Here is an 18,006-nt window from a genome sequence, read left to right on the forward strand (position 1 = left end):
CTTTAGAAAAGAGAAACTGGCATCGAGATGAACACACCGGAGGAATTTATTTTCCGAACAGAGTAGCCTGCACAGAACCATAGACGACGAACGAGGCCGGAACAGCCCATGTTGAGTAACAGTGACCGCCATGCAATTCGTACTCCTATGCTCAGGCAAAGATTTAGGAAAAGGAAACTATTATCGACATGAACCACGCAGGAGTAATTTGAACTCGAGGAAAGAAACCAGAAAATAACCATAGAATACCTGCTAGCCTTGAGCAACACCTCTTCGGCGACTACAGGCGACATCCAGTTTAGTGTTATGTGCTCAGATAAAGCTTTAGAAAAGAGAAACTGGCATCGAGATGAAGACACCGGAGGAATTTATTTTCCGAACAGAATAGTCTGCATAGAACCATCGAAGACGCGTCAGTCCGGAGCAGACCATCTTGACCAACAATTACCACCTTGCTGTTCGGACTCCTATGCTCAGGCAAATGTTTAGAAAAAGCAAACTAGTATCGACATGAACCACGCAGCAGTATTGTGAATTCAGAAAAAAGTAACCAGAAAAGAATCGTCGAATACCTACTAGTCTGGAGCAACCCTTCTTCGGCAACAACAGGAGCTGTGCAGTTTTGTGTAATGGGTTCAGATAAAGTTTTACGGAACTTGGTATCAGGTGAACGCAGAGGAAGAATTGATTAAATAAAAAGCAACCAGCATCAAACGATAAAAAACCAGGCAAAAATAGTCATCTTTTGCAACCACCTAAACACCTAAACCAGATATTAAAATGAAGATTAAGCGGGCAAGAGGTGTCTATTTCGAAAGTAACTACATTGGAGCCATCGAAGACCATCTGGGCTGTAGCAGACTCTCTTTGGAACCCACAGGCACCATTTATCTTTATGTGGTATTTAGATGAATTTTTATTAGACATGAGCGCACAGAAAGAATTTAAAAATAGAGGGAACCGAAACATCGAAGATTAGCAAGGAAGCAGCAGTCCATCTTCGGCAGCCATGAGCATCGTGGTTTTTATTAATAGGCTTAGGTAAAGCTTGACAAGATCAACTAAACTGGCATAAAGATGAAGGCAGGAGGAATTTATTTTCAGAAAATAATAACTGGCAACGAACCATCGAAGATGACCCAGGAAGTGCAGCCAGTTTTCAGTAGCATAGAGCAACCATGCAGCTTTGTAACGTGGTCAGGGAAACCTTCATAAAAGGGAAAATAGTATCGAGAAGAACCGCGCTGCAGGAATCCAGTTTCAGAAAAGAGTGCCTACAGCCGACCCATCGAAAACCTTCTAGGCTGGGGCAGCCCCTCTTCTGTAATCACAGGCACCGTGCACTTTTCTGTAATGTGCTCAGGTAAACGTTTAGACGAGATGAACAGACAGGAGCAGTTCATTTCGAGAAGAGAAAGACCAGCATCGATCCATCGACGAGGAACTAATCAAGAGCAGCCCATCTTCTTCACCCATGGACACCATGCAGTTTTAAGTAACCGGCTCAGGGAAAACTAGAAAATGGAAACTAGTATTGAGATGAACCAGGCAGTAGGAACCCATTTGAGAGAAAGCTTATAATCAAAACATCGAAGACCGACTAGGCTGCAGCAGCCCCTCTTCGGTAACCACAGGCACCATGCAACTTTATACTGTGTTCAGGTAAAGTTTTAGTGGAGATAAACATGCAGGAATAAATGATTAAAATAGCATTAAACCATTCAAGAGGAATCAGACAGCAGCGGTCCATCTTCGGCAACCACCGGATCCTTGCCAACTAATGGGCACAGATAAAGTTCTGGAATTGAAACTGGCATGGAAATGACTACACAGGATGAATTCATTTTCAGAAAAAAAAAGAACCAGCATTGAAGTATCGAAGGTGATCTGGGAAGGAGCAGCCGCTTTCCAGTAACAATGATCACCATGCAGTTTTGTAATGCTCTCAGGGAAAGCTTCAGAAAAGGGAAACGAGTATCGTGATGAACAATGCTTCAGGAATCCAGCTTCAGAAAAGAGTAACCACAGTCGAACCATCGAAGACTTTCTAAACTGGAGCAGCCCTTCATCAGTAACCGAAGGCGCCATGCTGTTTTAGGTAATATGCTGAGATAAATTTTTCGTCGAGATAAACACAGTGGAAGAATTCATCTCCATGAAAGAGCAACCAGCACCGAACATTCGAAGACGAACCAAGCAGAAGCAGTCCACCTTCCTCAATCACGGTGACGTGCAGTTTTAAGTAATCTGCTCAGATCAATATTCAGGGGAGTGGTATACAGATTAACGCACAAAATGAATTAATTTTGAGAAAAGAACAACCAGCATCGACCCATTGAGGAGAAGCCAGGCAGGAGTGGCCATCTTGTTCACCTACTGCCGCCAAGCAGAATTATGTACGTGCTGAGACAAAGTGTCAGAAAAGATAAATTGTCATCGATGAACACACAGGAGGAATTCATTAAAAAAAAGTAACTAACATCAAACAATCTAAGAGGGACCAGGCAGGCAGGAGCATTCCATCTTCTGTAACAATGAACGCCATGCAGTTTTGCAATGTGAGGAGGTAGAGCTTTAAAAAAGTGAAATTAGTATCGAAATGAATCGCACAGAAAGGATCAAAATTTCAGAAAACAGTGACCACATTCGAATTATTTAAGTCCTACTAGGCTGAAGCAGCCCCACTTCGGTAACCGCAGCCGCCACGCTGTTTTATGTAACCTGCTTAGGTAAAGTTTTAGGAAAGGGAAATGGGCATCTATGAACACGCGGGAGGAGTTCATATTAAAAATAGTAACCAGCATAGAACAATCCCGGAAGGACAATGCAGGAAGTCAGAGACCACGCAGTTTAAGTAATGTGCTCAGATAAAGCTTTAGAAAAGAAAAACTGGCATCGAGATGAACTCAAAAGAGGAATTTATTTTCAGACAAGAATAACCAACATAGAACGACCTATGATGAACCAGGCAGGAGCAGCCCCTCTTCCGTAACAATGAACACCCTGCAGTGTTGTCATCTGCTCAGGCAAAGCTTTAAAAGTAAACTAGTATTGACATGAACCACGCAGCACTAATCAGATTTTGAAAAGAGTAGCCCTAGTCGAACCATCGAGGACCTACTAGGTTGGAGCAGCCTCTTTTCGGTAACCACTGGCGTCATGCAGTTTCAAGTAATGGGCCCGGAAAAGTTTTACAGAAGGAAAACTAGTGTTGAGGTGAACGACAGAGGATGAATTCAGTATCAGTAAAGAGGAACCAGCACAGCACCATCGGAGCCGAACCAGGCCTGAGCTGTCCACCTTGCGTAACCACAGCCACCATGGAATATAAGCAATGGGATCAGTGGCGTTCTAGAATGGAAACTGTAATCGAGATGAACACACAGTAGAGTAAACACCATGTAGCCATCGAAGACGAGCCAGGTGGCGACAGCTGCCTCTTCGGTGACCACAGGCACCGTGCAGATTTATGCAATCTGTTCCGATGTTTTATAAACTACCATAGAGATGATCCACGCAGGATTTCGTTTTCAGAGAAGAATAGACACCGTGGAACCATCGAAGACAAACTACCTAGGAACAGCCCCTCTTCCAAACTGCGAGGACCGTGCAGATTTAAGTGATGCGCTCAGATAATGTTCCATAAGCTGGCATTGAGGCGAGCTACTCCGGGTCATTCCATTTTCCGTAATCAACAACCTCCATCGAACCACTGAAGACGAACCAGACAAGAGCAACCCATCTTCCGCAACCACAGGGGCCATGAAGATTCACATATTGGGCTAAGATGAAGTTTCAGAATTGGAAAAATGGTGTTGAGATTAACCATGGAGGAGGAATTAATTTTGAAAGATTAAGCAACGTCGCACCATCGAAGACAAACCACACAGTGGCATCCAGTCATCACGTAGAGCAGTTTTAAGCAATATGCTGAGGAGTAAAGAGAAGCAGTCGCTACTAACCACGCAGAAGGAATCAATTTCTGCAACTTTATGTCTCTGGAACTTCTGAGGAGATTAGATAAAAGTTTTACTTTTTTAATTTGTGATGTGGCAAGGCTCTAAATCAGAGTAAATGTTTCGCACTATAGGCAGTGCAGGAGGGCGTCGTCACTCCTATGACAGGCCAAAAACTTATACGGCTAGTGATCTCTGCTACAGGGCAATGGGCTCGTTACTTTTCTCCTCGCAATGAAAAAAAAAATGCTAATCTACTGGAGTTCCAGCGACATGGCCTTACTTTGGCCAGTGAGTAGTGCAGTACTAGGACCCCAAAGGCTTTGGATGCCAACAGTAAGAATAGTGCTGAGATAAATCTAATGCTGCGGCATGTTGCCAATAGGCGATTTGAAAATGGTTACACATCCGCAATTTCCCTAGCTTATGCCAAACGGCTTCATCGCGTGGCCTGATAAGAACGCTTGTTAAAGCCGAAAGTAAGTTCAACTGCACTTTCGTGCTGAGCAAGAATCGAACCAGCACTTCTTGAAATTTAGATAGTTTGCTCGGCATAACCTTCATTGGCAATAGTTTCAATAAGTCCTCATTCTGAACATGTATTCGGGACTAGTACGCGGCACAGCGATTAAGTATGATTGATTACAGTCTGTACACTATTCCAACTTTTTACGTGATCTTTATCAAGCAGCGCAGCATTAAGGATGTTAAATGCGCCTCTAGGATTTCGGTCACTGCATGGACTATATCCCGTTGTTGGACTGAAATCAGAAACGCTATGTTTGTGACAAAGGGGAGAAATAACGGAGCTTACGGGCAACCTCTGACAACTTGCGAATGTTATTTCCTCTAAGGACGCAGGCTTTGTGTGAAGCATGCATCGCACCAATATGTATTGGATCATCAGCCTTACGTTAACTTAGATTGTTCTGTGCAGATGGTTAGTGCTACAAACCTCAACTCTATCCGAAAAAAAAAGAACTAAATAGACGCATGGCTCAGGATTGGTATCATCACATCCACTGCATGACGAAAGTTTCGTCTGCTCACCGCAGGTTAGACGTCTGCTGCGTCAGCTGTGGTCTCGCCTATGTCACCAAATTTCTGTTTTTTTTACCGAAGAACCTTATTTGCAATCCAGTTCTATGGAATCCTTTAGAATCCACGTCGTGACAGCTTTGGAATAAACCTAAGATCACAGTGCTGGGTGATTTGCATGTAAATTCGGCGCAAAAATGCTCAAGCGTTTCTGTTTTATGCCCACTTTTGGTAACCATAAGTTCAGTATCTAAAATGCTCAGTTACTGCCTAAAAATTTCGGAGCATTGAAATGCAATCCGAACATCACGCAGTGATTATTGTATTAGCTGCAGGTCAGGTTGATGTGGCAGCATGCACTCCTGAAACAAAGCCCGCACCACGCTTCACGCACTCCTAAAGATAGTGAAAGAAGAATCTAAAGCTGCGCTCGGACAGGAAACAAAAACTCCTCATTAATCAGTGCAACATTACGAGAATAATATAGTCGCAAAAACGGCCTCCTCGAATGGTGCACACTCCCCTTCTCCATAAATTCACACCCTCTCAACTGGCGGCGCGAAACAGTGATGGCGGAAAAGGCTTGGCCAGCAGTTTAAGACAACTGCACAATCACTGATGATGCTTCGGCTGCACTCATAAACCAGATTCCGCGGTACTACCTCCCATTGTATCCCCCCCCCCCCCCCCCCGGCGTCTTGTGGACGGGCACCCAAAACATCCACTGCCAAGTCGCAAAGTCACATTAGGCAACGCATCCTGGGAGTTAGAGTAGCCAGGATATTTGCTTGGCCTTACCTTTACCTCTAGATGCACATAATGGGTTGAGAAAAATATGGTCAGAAAATTAGCGGCGATGTCCCGTAGCGAAAAGCGCGAAAAAAAAATGTCTACTGCCTCCCTCCAAACAGTCATTCAATGTGCACCAGAGTGAGCGAACGTCAATCATGCTCAGTGGTCGTGTTGGTGCATGATGGGTGCGATCCACGCTTTCGCGCTCAGAGTTAAGTGACCGCATTTATGTTCCATTCTTTTCGTCTGAATCCTCTCCTCTCAGAATTTGCCCTTTGAACGTCACAGCTAGTGGTGCCGAAAAATTCGGCTCAATGTTTCGCGGTCACTTTTTTAAATAGTTAAGGCAAATGGACGACGCATGTTCTTGGTGCGAACAAACATTCTTGAGGTTGCGGCATGACCTCCAGATTAATGAGGTTTATGTCTCAGCCGCAGTAATTCATCGTCGGCATCGACGTCCACAGCAGAACGGTCGGCGAGATGATTTTGAGTATATTCCACTGGTGCATGGAAAACTGCCACGTTGTGTCTTCATGGAGGCTTCGTTGTTTTTGTCTGTGTGGCATTTCGCATCCAAAAAAGTTCAAATTCATTGTCTTCGTATGCGTGCACACTAGAATAGTCTAGGAGCTTAAATTAGACTTCTTTCTCAGCGTCCTGATCATATTCTATTATTTGTCTGCTTCAGAAAGCAAGCTGCATTAGCTGGCATCTGGCAACTAGCTTAATATAGTCGCAGTCGTCCTGATCGTACTGGGCACCGACCATCGAAATATGACCCCAGAAATCAACCAGGCATCGGCATCGGCACCATCAAGAACCCGAGGAAGTCTGTGCGATCGATAATAGGGCCACAGTGGTCTTGCGACCAGGAGTTTAATGTCATCGTCGTTTTCGCAGCCAAGGTCAAATCAGCGGAAGGCCACAACCAGCAGAAATTGCTTCAAATGCTTGCTTGGTTTCTGCTTTCTGGTGGTGAATTCCTTGAGGTTCTGGGTTGAGGGCCTGGGCTTTAGGTTCCTTGTTCCCAGTGACTCGCCGTTGATAACCCCTTGATGTAGGAAGAACTGCAATGACTGTGGAAGAACAACCTTGTCGAAAATTCGTCCTGCGTCGTCGTTCCTGTGCCAATGAACTTCAGCCGGTGGTGTAATACAGTCTAGTAGAGCCACGACCCGTAGTAGTCATCGGTTACGTCCGGCAAACGGCCCGCAAGAAACAGCTGTTAGCAAGAGATGTGCTCAACACAGTGCAGTCATGCCCATTTGTATCGGAAGTCAGAAAAATTAACGATTAATACGAAAATTACTAAATTTGAAACTGTTATGCCAGACATTTTTTTTTCAAGCCTACCAGACTTGCTGATGGTTCGTGTGGTCCCGTATAGCACCCTTGTTCTTCAAGCCTCCGGACGATTAGGTACGAGGGTTTTCACCTTTCAGAGACTGAAGAGCTAGGCGTTCAATACGAGCTGCAGTTCATGGCACAGCTGCAACTGTGGGGGTCTGGAAACTGCGACAGAAACTGCGACTCCGGGGAAAGACCTTTTTTCAGCTATCACTGATAAATCAAGGCCGTGACGCGGTAGTCTAAACATCCGAGTTAGATGCACTTTGGCTTTGCTGCAGTGCAACAATGATCCTGACGCAGAAGCTGTGCTCTCAAAAACTTCAGGTCTATGAAGATTCGTTGATGCTTGCTGTGCGCCGAGGTCATCACCAATACCACCATGGACATTGTTCAATATCTTTGAGTGAAGACTGAACAGGCTTCTCAACGGCCCAGTGTTGCTTTATTTTGAAGAACCATCTGGGTGTCTACTCGCTGTCAGCGTGTACTCCTGATGCCTGTGTGACGCTCGCTGCAATTTTGCGTTGTAGTGAGAAGACTGCGAATTCGGGACCGTTCTGTTTTCCGCTTCGAAGTTCTTGGGCGAATACTACTGACAAGGTGGCATCTGTGGGATACGTCGAGGACATCGAGCGGCTCCACTGTCTAGCAAAGTGTTACAGTTAACGCTTATGCGTTTCATCCAAAGGAAGATAATTGCTCAGATGTCTGCAGCCGGCGCTAACACCATACGCGCAGATTGTACCTGGTTAATGCAAGCAGGGAACGATACTTAACTAGATTAAGTGATGCTAATCACAGAAATTACTGGAAGACTCGGTGTGCGGGTATTCTGGAGGGTATGCTTTTGCTACAGCTTTTCACTTCCAAATGGCAGCAGAGCACGCGGTATTGTTTAACGCGCGGAGGTTGTGAGGTCGTCTTCGCAAAGCTGCAGTTGCGAATCGACAGCAAAACATGTTCAAGACAGGCTCGTGCATGGCAGAATGGTAGGAGCTCAGCAGCATTAATAAGAAAGTTTAAAGTTGTCCAGTGTTTAAAAATTTATTCCCGTTTATTCATCAGATATCTCTCTGGTTTCTTGTGTTATTCCGGTCATCGTCGTCTTTATCTTGCCTCCGTCTTGTACCGCTCTTCGAGCCGATTGAATGGGACATTTGCATACGGGATGTCGTTGAGAATCGAACGTGCCAAGTTTCCATTCAAGTGCAAGCATCGTAATACAAGTTCTGAATAAAGTGTGGCTAGTGCACATCTGTGAGGTTGCAGACATGTGCCACGTCAGCTGAACGCCGTCTACAAGCAGTGCGCTCGAGCTTTGTCGTGCTATTTACTGTGGAGGCAATGCTACAGTGAATGCGAAGACTCCGGCGGCCTGGGTAGCCGAAGGTTTCACGGCGGCAGCACCAGACACCTCCTCACGGCGTCTTTTTTCTCAACCCATTTTACTCTTTGTCCCCACGGCACCACCCTAGCTAGAGAGCAGCCCACTCACACACTGCCACCCGCATCTTCATTCTCGAGCAAGAGCATTCACTACTCAACCACCCAACTATACCCCCCAGAAGCGCCTCCCACCACCAATCCACCTGCCTTCACCCTCCACAAGTCCTCCATCCACTAGAAGCCCTCGCAGCAGCGGAACGAAATAGAGGCACCGAAATAGACCCACTGAGAAAGCCAGCTGCCATCCAGAAGCGCCTCCCACCAGCCACCTCCCCACCCTACCTCTCTAGACAGGAGGCTGCCCACCTTTCCACCTCACCTCACCTCACCACCTTCTCCCTCCAGAAGCGCCACCCACCTCTGTCCATATCCGACCTCCAGGAAAATGATTTCGCTTGTGTGAAACCTTGGCTTACAGTAAAAAAAAAAAAAAACATTCTTTAGAGTACAAGCGTCAGAAGTTCGAAAACTGGTCGAGCTAATGACTCTCATAACCCAAGTGACAGCAGCCAAGCAAGTTTTGCTCCCTAACAGGACACGTGAAACCTTTCAGATGCTGTGGATGCTCGGAGTCATGCCAGTGCGTACGACGGTTGCTGGACTCCAATGTCTGTGGAAAATCCACTGAGGTTTTCAAGAAAGTCGCTAAGACGTACTCGACTTCAAGCGTTGGTAATCATGTAAGCATGGTCATGGTTGCTCAGGATTTAACAAGCAGAGAGGAAAATAACTTCGGCTGATGCTGGGTGAAGAAAGCAGCAATGATAAAAAGCTTGGTAGTCTACATCGTGCTGATCATTTTCTCATTGCTACTGAGCACGATAATGAATTCGCAGTCTTAACCCCTACACGTGCATACATTGTCACGCATGCTGAACAGTCGTCTTTGGTGGGATCGACATATCGGAACTGCTTTCTAAATCAGCCATGGAAATTACGTCGAACATACTGGTGTTTCTTTTCTCATTTTCTCTTCTTCCTCTAAGCTTTGTATTTCTTCCTCTGCTTTCCTGCTCTACTTATGCATATTTCACTTGCAGATTCCCTGTGAATGCGACTTCGTGCCCTTGTTTTTAACATTATTTTTAGCAGAAGACCGGAAATTCAATTACAGAACAATAACTTTTAGATTGCTTATGAGCGTAACCTCACAGATAACGTTCAGTGGCCGCCACGGTATGGTGTTAACGGGGTGAATACAGTAGCTGAAAAACATTAGATTATTATAGAGGATGCGAAGGAATGCCTTAGAACATGTGGCTTGGTGTTAAATTGCATTTGCCAGCATGCACCTTCAGCAATGCCGCCACTTAGTGATAGCGCATTCTGTTTACCTCATCGCATGTTCAACATTCTTGGACAAAAATTTTGAATATTGGCAAACTGTAAAGTACTGGTATAGAATTATTGAAGGTGATGGTCCATTCTTCGTATATATGGCAAAACCTTTCTTTTATACTAATTTCATCACTCGCATCGAGCTGTGAAGACTGCCATAGACAGCCAATAGAGAACGCTTTTGATGATAGCAAAAACGTTAATAGCAAAAAAATTCAAGCCTGCAGACTGGAGATCTGCGGATATATTGGTTGCCATAGTGAAATCTTGCAATGTATCAAAAAATTGCGCTGATAAACTCTTTCCTGTTTAGAAATGCTTTGGTCCTGAATTGTTGGATGGGTGTGGTATTAATAGACGTGCTGCACAAACCGCATTTTTATTAAGCCACGTCATCACCTCGAGCATTTATACAGTGAATTCAGTTTTGGCGCTCTTTATCTTAAACTGGAAAACACCAACATACAAATTGTTTCTTCAGAGCCCTTACTGTTCTTGTGGAGCGCATGTCATATTTTCTTTACTACTACAGGCTTAGAGTAGTAGTGTACAAGCATATGATCCACCTTCATTGTAAAGTAACAAAGGGTAGACATTCTGCTGGGAACACTGAGAAAAATTGCTACAAAACGACGTGTAGCTAATTACTTAAAATGACATAAATGGTACGCAGCCTGTTTACTTGATATGAGTTTCATCATTCCTTCCGAAGAACATGTTCCCTTCTGCAAAGCATACAAGAACTTGATGCGGAGAGCGATGGGGGTGTGAAATGATTAGTTCGGTAGCAAGCTACCGGTTCCTGGTAGGAGTATTGGGGTGGGTGTTAGGGCATTGTCTGGGTTCTCGTCCTCCTATTCGTCCGTCTGTTTGTATGTATGCCAGTCAAACCGCGCGCGCGCGCGCGCGCGTGTGTGTGTGTGTGTGTGTGTGTGTGTGTGTGTGTGTGTGTGTGTGTGTGTGTGTGTGTGTGTGTGTGTGTGTGTGTGTGTGTGTGTGTGTGTGTGTGTGTGTGTGTGTGTGTGTGTGTGTGTGTGTGTGTGTGTGTGTGTGTGTGTAACCGCCTGTTTACCTGTGTCGTTCTGTCTGTGTCCTTTCGTCAGCGCAGTAGTAATACGTGTATTGTATGGAGCGCAGTGCAGGACGCAGTTGACAGCATAAACATGTTCATAATGAATAACTGCTAAGTTAGCGAAGTGCAAAGAAATCCGGTAAACTGTAATTGAAAGACTTTACAGTTAATAATATCCTTACGAGGGTTGATCCTCCCATTTCACCTTTGGCCCATTTGTAATAGTGCTGTGATTTTGAATTTTCGCAGCAATAACTGCTGATGTCTACATCGTTTGCATGGCGAGTAACAGGCCTTGAAGAGTCTTTTGTGTCATCATTGTAAGTTCATAAAAGTGCACGTGGTGGATGCGCAGAAATATTTCGGGGAGAGAACCATGACTAGAAGATGGCTTAAACAGGAATAAATCAACTATATTTTGTAGCTTTCTTGATATATAGACTCTGTATGAAAGAAGTTACCGTCAAAAGCGTAGTGCAGAAAAGTGTCTCATCTCATCTGGCCCATGTCATACCAACAAGATAATTGAGATTTTTAATGGTAATGTGGGTCTACTGAATGTTAGCAGGTGCTTAGTGTGAGCAAGAAAATGCGATTTTGGAGGATGGTGTTATTGAAGATGATTTAACCATAGCATAAGATAATGCTTCGGTTTCTTTTGAATGCCAGAGGCGTTCTCTTTGGGATTATTCGCGATTTGGAGTCAGGATCAATAAACCATAAGAACACTTCATACGGGATGATTTTTTCTGAGGAATGGCGTTATGTAATGATAATAATGATAATTATGTGTTATCTCTACACGCCTGTAAACCGTAGACATATATATTTTAAGGAGTGCAGAATAATTAAAAGCAAATTCGTGGAACAAATGCACTAGACTTCAACAAGAACACATAAAAAACTATAGCGCGGGTGGTGCACAGGGACTTATCTGTGTGGGATCGCTGTTCCTATTAATGGGTGTCTTCCACTTTCTATCCTCGTCTGACCGTGCTGACTGCGCCCCCTAAAAATCAACCTCCGCCAGTTCTCATCTTTGTTTAGTCGTCCCTGTGCCTTCTTCCCTTCGATGTATATCGCTGCCACCTTTCGACCTGCATATCCCCCATTTCCTCTTTCTCATTTGAATACACCAATGCAGCCACGACACCTGCAGCTTCGCTCCTGCATTTTCCTCCTTAATAGAGCTCCTTAAATGGTCATCCTGGTATCCATCCTGGCCACTTCGCACATCTCTCTAAGCATTCTCTTCTGAGTTACTGCCATCTTTCTGACATACCTTTTCTTCAAAGCTACTCTCTCCGTGGCATAAATCATGGCCGGTATGACCACCGCCCTGTGTGTCTTTTTAGTCGAAGAGATACCCGTCTCTCACAAAGTGCCCCTGGCTCGTCTGTCTAGTTTTTCCACCTCGTCTGTATTTTACATCCATCCCGTATTTTGGAATCCCCAAATTTTAATGGAAAACCCTAGTGAACATAACAATTACTATCATTACTACCCAGGATACGCCATTTGTACGACCGAGGCCTCTTTTCCTTTTGTTGTAATGAACGCAGTTGCAATTACCCAGCGGTTATCTCACTTACAGGCCCCTGCCAAATCCATTCCCGACCCTTAATTTTAGACAGCGACGAAGGACACTGCTCACCTTGCGAAGTCACATATTTAACGCTTGCGCCTTGACGTAGTGTACATTCACCCGCTGGTTGGCGTCATTTTTTCTTTATTTCGTGGGCATGAATCGGAAATTTTCCTTATATCAGTCTACTGTGAAGCTGCCTGTTTCAGTTATTTTTAAACCCTCCATACGTGATAACACTGCAATTACCGGACAGCCGCAGCTCCATGAAAAAAAAAAAATCCTATAAGCTCGTTCACAGCTTGGAGCCTCTCGAAATGGTTCATACGTTTTAAAATAACCACTTGAGAGCTTGCGCCTCCTAGTTTCAAGTCGTCTGAGTTGCACCTGCATCGACTTGACTCATATTAAGGATCATATCGCTATTACAATCCATTAAATTCTTTCTCTCTGCATTTCATTTTTTTCCTGCATGTTTATAACGGCTGCCTGTTCAAGTATGCAACTGAATGATGGGATGGGGTTTATCTAGTGCGTTAATTTTAGTGTTGAAAAAGCTACAAGCAGTTAAACTTTCTTCTGATGCGGTTTAAAACGGAGCCTTTAGCAGATCTGTGCGTTCTAAATTAGACGGATTTTTAGAGAAGGTTCCGCCATTAATTTCATTTTCCGGCCTTCCTTTGTCAGCCTGCCAAGTAAGGTGACTTTTAATGAAAAAAAAAAAGCAATGACTAAAGAGCGAAGCGAAAAAAATGCACTGCCTGTATGAAGTTAACCCTCACTTTTTCCTTGAAACGATGCACCTCTAATCGAGGAGACCTCCATAAATCTGCTCTTGCGAGCAGCGTCTCTCACAGAAAGACCGGCTGGCATCACAATACTTTAACTAGATGTAGATTGTGCTGCTATGGAAATGACGGAAGCAGCAATATCTCACGTTCGTGCGCCTTGGACGGTAGGTATGGTGAGGTAGCGCTGCACCATGGCCTGGTTCACGGCGTACACTGACATCCAGGTGAAGAAGGCGCCGATGGTCAAGCCAAATACCGTGTGGCGCTCGGTCGGACTCGGGTTTATGCTGCACGCATGGCGGAAGGCAAACGCGGACGTGCTCACGCTCTGCACCTTAGCTGGGTGGTACTCGTTGCACGAAGCCAGAGGCTGCTGGAGAAGTTAATCTACCAACGCGGGCTGCGTGGTCTAGAGACTAAATCTTACTTCCTTTAATATCGTGAAAAGATTTGTGGGTTTTATGTATTCCGCAACGGTTGAGTACTCTGGAAGCTCACCAGTTTTACCAGTGTTAGTGTCAGGCGTCAGCATTATATAGTAAACAAATTAGATACTTCCACAGCCGGCACATTTGAACATCGATTGAACCCACTTTGCCTATGATATTGGACGTTAGCAAGGACAAAGCTATTGCTTCTGCGATGACCTTTCAGTAAGCGTGAACGTTAGGTTTTTAAAAGAGGCTTCATTCCTTACTCTGAACTCAATATTTCTGAGGCCCCATGCTATGCCGGTAACGTTTCCTTAACTTTATAAAAAGAAGCACCAAATTGCAAAACTCCCAATGAATGCCACATGATTATTTAACACTTTCTTGAGATGGCTAGGTAATGTTTTAAAAGCAAGATGCGCAGTTGAGTACAACTTTCTCTTGATTATTGCTTCAGCTTATTATTTCTGCGAGGCCATCGGGGTTAATAAAAGGTGGCATCGATGTTGCCATTTTGAAAGCACAAAGCTTTTGCATGCGGCCATGCCTAGTTGTACGCGTTCTGTGGGAATGAATAAGGCAGCGTTATAGGCATCGTTGTGGTGCGAATGACGTTTATTTCGCTTCTGGATATTTGTACCGTGCACCAACTGACGGCTTCTCACTTGAAAAATTCCAGCCGTCCGCCTTCGGACGCCCTGTCAAAGACGTAGCCGAGCCCACCGAGGTCAACGGTTCCTCGGACTGCGAGCGTTATCATGGATCCAAACATTAGTCCGATTTGGAACACATCAGCCCACACGACCGCCTTTATGCCGCCCTGCAGAAAGAAATGGTAAGAAAGCTGTCACAGGGCCCGTGATTTATCACAATCGAAAGCCTCCTGCAGTTAACATGTAACGATGACAGGACAATGACAATAATACTGCGGTATAGACAAAGCACACACTTTCGCTAAATTTTTTTTACAGGCAAGCTAAGATTGCGGAGAAAGGTTTAGTTTTGTATTAGCGCACATTACGACTCGATCTCTGAATATTTAATTTTGAGCTGTAGTTTGTAGGGGTGGTGGCAGTAATAGCTGTGGTACAGCTTTTATAAATAAAGCGATGTTCGAACTTTCTCGTTTAATCTGAGCTCTGTACGAGAACAACTTGAATATCGGGGAAATTCAACGATTATGTAATCTGGTATTAAGACTAAATTATCGGCTATGCGCTGTATTCTTTATTGTATGCAGCCAGACACTGTAATTGTAGCGACCCTTTTAAAGTAATCACGCAGAAATTCAAATACATCGCTTTTTCGGCTAATACTTATTCAGCAGGTATAGCGCTATCGCTGTGTTACAAATACGAAAAAAATGTTCCCATTGATCGAACTACACACTGCGCTATGTTCTTTGACTTGGATTGGCTACCGAAGTGGTGCGGGATATTTTGCCTTCGGATGTATTGTAGGACGTAAAGTATCAGCTAGCTCAGCAAACCGCACACTCATTTTGCAAACTGCGAGCTAGTTGTCAGCAAGTATAGCTATTTCACGTGCAACAAGTTTCAGTGGGCGCTCCAGATGTACAAGCAGGATTATAATGATTAATGTTGACCGAGTTTCCAAAACATCATTGTCACTACGCTTGCCTCAGTGTGCCTTCATTTTTGAACACGGCACCCTGAAGACACACCGTATTAAGCGCGAGAGGCTGGACGTCAGCAGTCAGTGATTTAAACGACTGACTAGCTATAGTGACACCTAAGCGAATAGGCATCTGCTCCAACAGGGTCAGCTTGCATTGTAGCAATTATCCCTTGTAATCAGAGGTAACGGGCCTGGAGCGTATGGCCCAGTACTTACGATGCTTGTGTAGAAAGTGCAGACTATTCCGAGAGACAAAACCGACGTCCACGTGGAAATTCCGGTCACTGCAAAGAACGACACATTTAGCACTCCATTAGAATTGTTACCAGAAAGCTGCGTCATTTTCAGTAAACAACACAAGCAAGCCTGCCACACTTCCCATGGAACGAAAGCATAGAGACTATTCCTTGCTGAAGACTTCGAATTGAGCGTCACTTTTAATTAACTCCGCAAAGCGCCAAGGTGCCTGTCACATCTTTGGCCACAATCGGATGCATTCACTTTGTTGATGCGAGACTTGAGCCACACCTACTACTCCTGTGCCCTCTGATGCCATTTTTTACCTCATGGCCCTGCGCTGTATCTGAAGCGCAAGACCGCTCAAAATTGGCTGAGATGCCCACTGCAGCTGATGTTCCCCAAATGAACGACGAACGAAGCGTTTTCTTGTAACGCAGAGGCATCCATCACACTGCGGCGAAAAAAAGCATCTCAGTCCTGTAGCGTGATGCACAATCTGCTGAACAAGGTGAAAGCTGCCTTTAAAGGCCGGGTTACATTCAGCACTGGTGCCGCAAAACAAATGAAAAGTGTAAACTTCATTTTAGTAAATGGAGCGATATCAGCTAACGATTAAGATCGCATTTCGAAGAGTTGCTTAAGCTTATGCACCGATATAGCGGAACTAATTCATACAGCTGTTTTTATTTCTCATTTACAGCTGTGGTACATAGCTTGCAAAGTGCAACATCCATGGGGTTCCGACGCAGCCATTGTACCTCTCCGAGCGTGAGGCTTTACTGAATGGGTTGGAACGGTAACATGAAAATGAAGACAGCCAAATGAAAGTCAGCCAATTCCATCATCCTAATAAAAAAAACAAGGTGAGAAAGCCGCAGTGTAATTAAAATGGCAGCAGTAGCTCGTAGGAGGAGGGCTAGCTGACTGATAGCGTCTCTATAAGCCTGTTATGATGAGCACGGTAACAAAGGAGTTTTGAGGGCTTTGTGAAATGTAAAAGTTCATATTAAAAAAAATAATAAATCAGTGACGAAAGGTTCACAACAGAAAGGAAGATAAACTAACGTATGAGGTGAAGTTAAGAAATTCTTAATTTCTGGGAGTAATATTAAAGGAAAGTGAGGACCGCACGGTGTATCTAGATAAGGAAATATACATACTTTAGGAGCTCAGATTAGTAACAAAACATCCAGTGGTATGAATGCTTGCAGTAACGCAGTGGATTTAACAGTGAAAAATAACTCAAGAGGTTGGCAGGGTGAAAGATGCATGGTACAAGGTGCAATGTCGCGAAAGAGCTGAGATTTAAAATTTCAACGAAACTGAATGTCGCGAAAGAGCCGAGATTTAATATTTCAACGAAACTGAATTAGAACGGCTCAGTGCCGCAGAAGATTAACATAGTCGATTTTAGCATAAATTTAAGAAATTAAAGACAAAACTAATTCAGGGAGCGCCGGCGAATAATGCCGAAGTTACAAAAATTATCCAAGAGAAATATGACGGAGACAAAAGCATGGACAGCTTTGCTAATGTCACTACGCTTCAAATTGATTAATTTATTTTAATTTAATTAATTTATCTAATTAAACGACGATAGTTAGACCAGGAATGCTATGGAACTTGAATCAAAATCAACGGTTAAAAATAAGAAAGGGCGGAGGATGCGCCAACAGAAAACACGAATGTTGTGTACATCTGGGCTAATAATAAATGAAGCGGACGGCTGTATGCATAGGTAAAATAAGGATAGAAAATTTAAGCCTACAAGTCTGCGGGTTAAAATTAAGTTGCAGAAGTAAATATTTATAACTATTCCAGAAGCAGCATGGAAGCTAAAATATCTTGGGGGCAGATTATGAAAAATAAGGGAGGTCATAAAACCAATTCAACCGCTGAACAAAAATGCTGGAATTAGAAAAATATAATAGAATGTGATATAATCGCAAACGGTGACTAGGATGAATACTAAAGCTCTTAAATAAGATAAATTTTAGCGGAAGAGGTTGGCCAGCTGAGACGCACCGCAAAAAAAAAAAAGGGTGTCACTATAGTGAGGTGCCAAAGGATAACTGAACGAAGTTGAGGAGGGTCGTATAATTAATGGGTCAGGCAGAATGAAGCGGATGGCATCGGTACCAAATAATAGAGCTGGAAATTGAGACAACTGAAGCATAATGAGCGAGGAAGCGCTGCGTTCTCAAGTCAGCGTAATGCTCACTCTCGACACTTCACTATTTCGCTGGCCTGACCCCACGTGCAGTCAGAAAGGGCGCTGTCTGCCATCTTGCCTGACGCCAGTAACATGTCAACAGTAAGCCCTGGA

General features: G+C 44.2%; 1 protein-coding gene across 1 annotated transcript in view; it reads right to left on the reverse strand.

Moving 5' to 3' along the window:
• LOC144124346 (sodium-coupled monocarboxylate transporter 1-like) overlaps positions 1-18,006 on the reverse strand; it is a 46,647-nt gene that overhangs the window by 22,784 nt on the left and 5,857 nt on the right. Inside the window, exons 5-7 of the mRNA XM_077656978.1 lie at positions 15,657-15,724; positions 14,468-14,622; positions 13,518-13,658 (exon numbers count right to left, since the gene is read on the reverse strand). Coding sequence (XP_077513104.1) covers positions 13,518-13,658; positions 14,468-14,622; positions 15,657-15,724 — 364 coding nt within the window. The remainder of the gene's footprint in view (positions 1-13,517; positions 13,659-14,467; positions 14,623-15,656; positions 15,725-18,006) is intronic.

Source organism: Amblyomma americanum, chromosome 3 (assembly GCF_052857255.1).
Source record: "Amblyomma americanum isolate KBUSLIRL-KWMA chromosome 3, ASM5285725v1, whole genome shotgun sequence".
NCBI classification, from domain to species: Eukaryota; Metazoa; Arthropoda; class Arachnida; order Ixodida; family Ixodidae; genus Amblyomma; species Amblyomma americanum.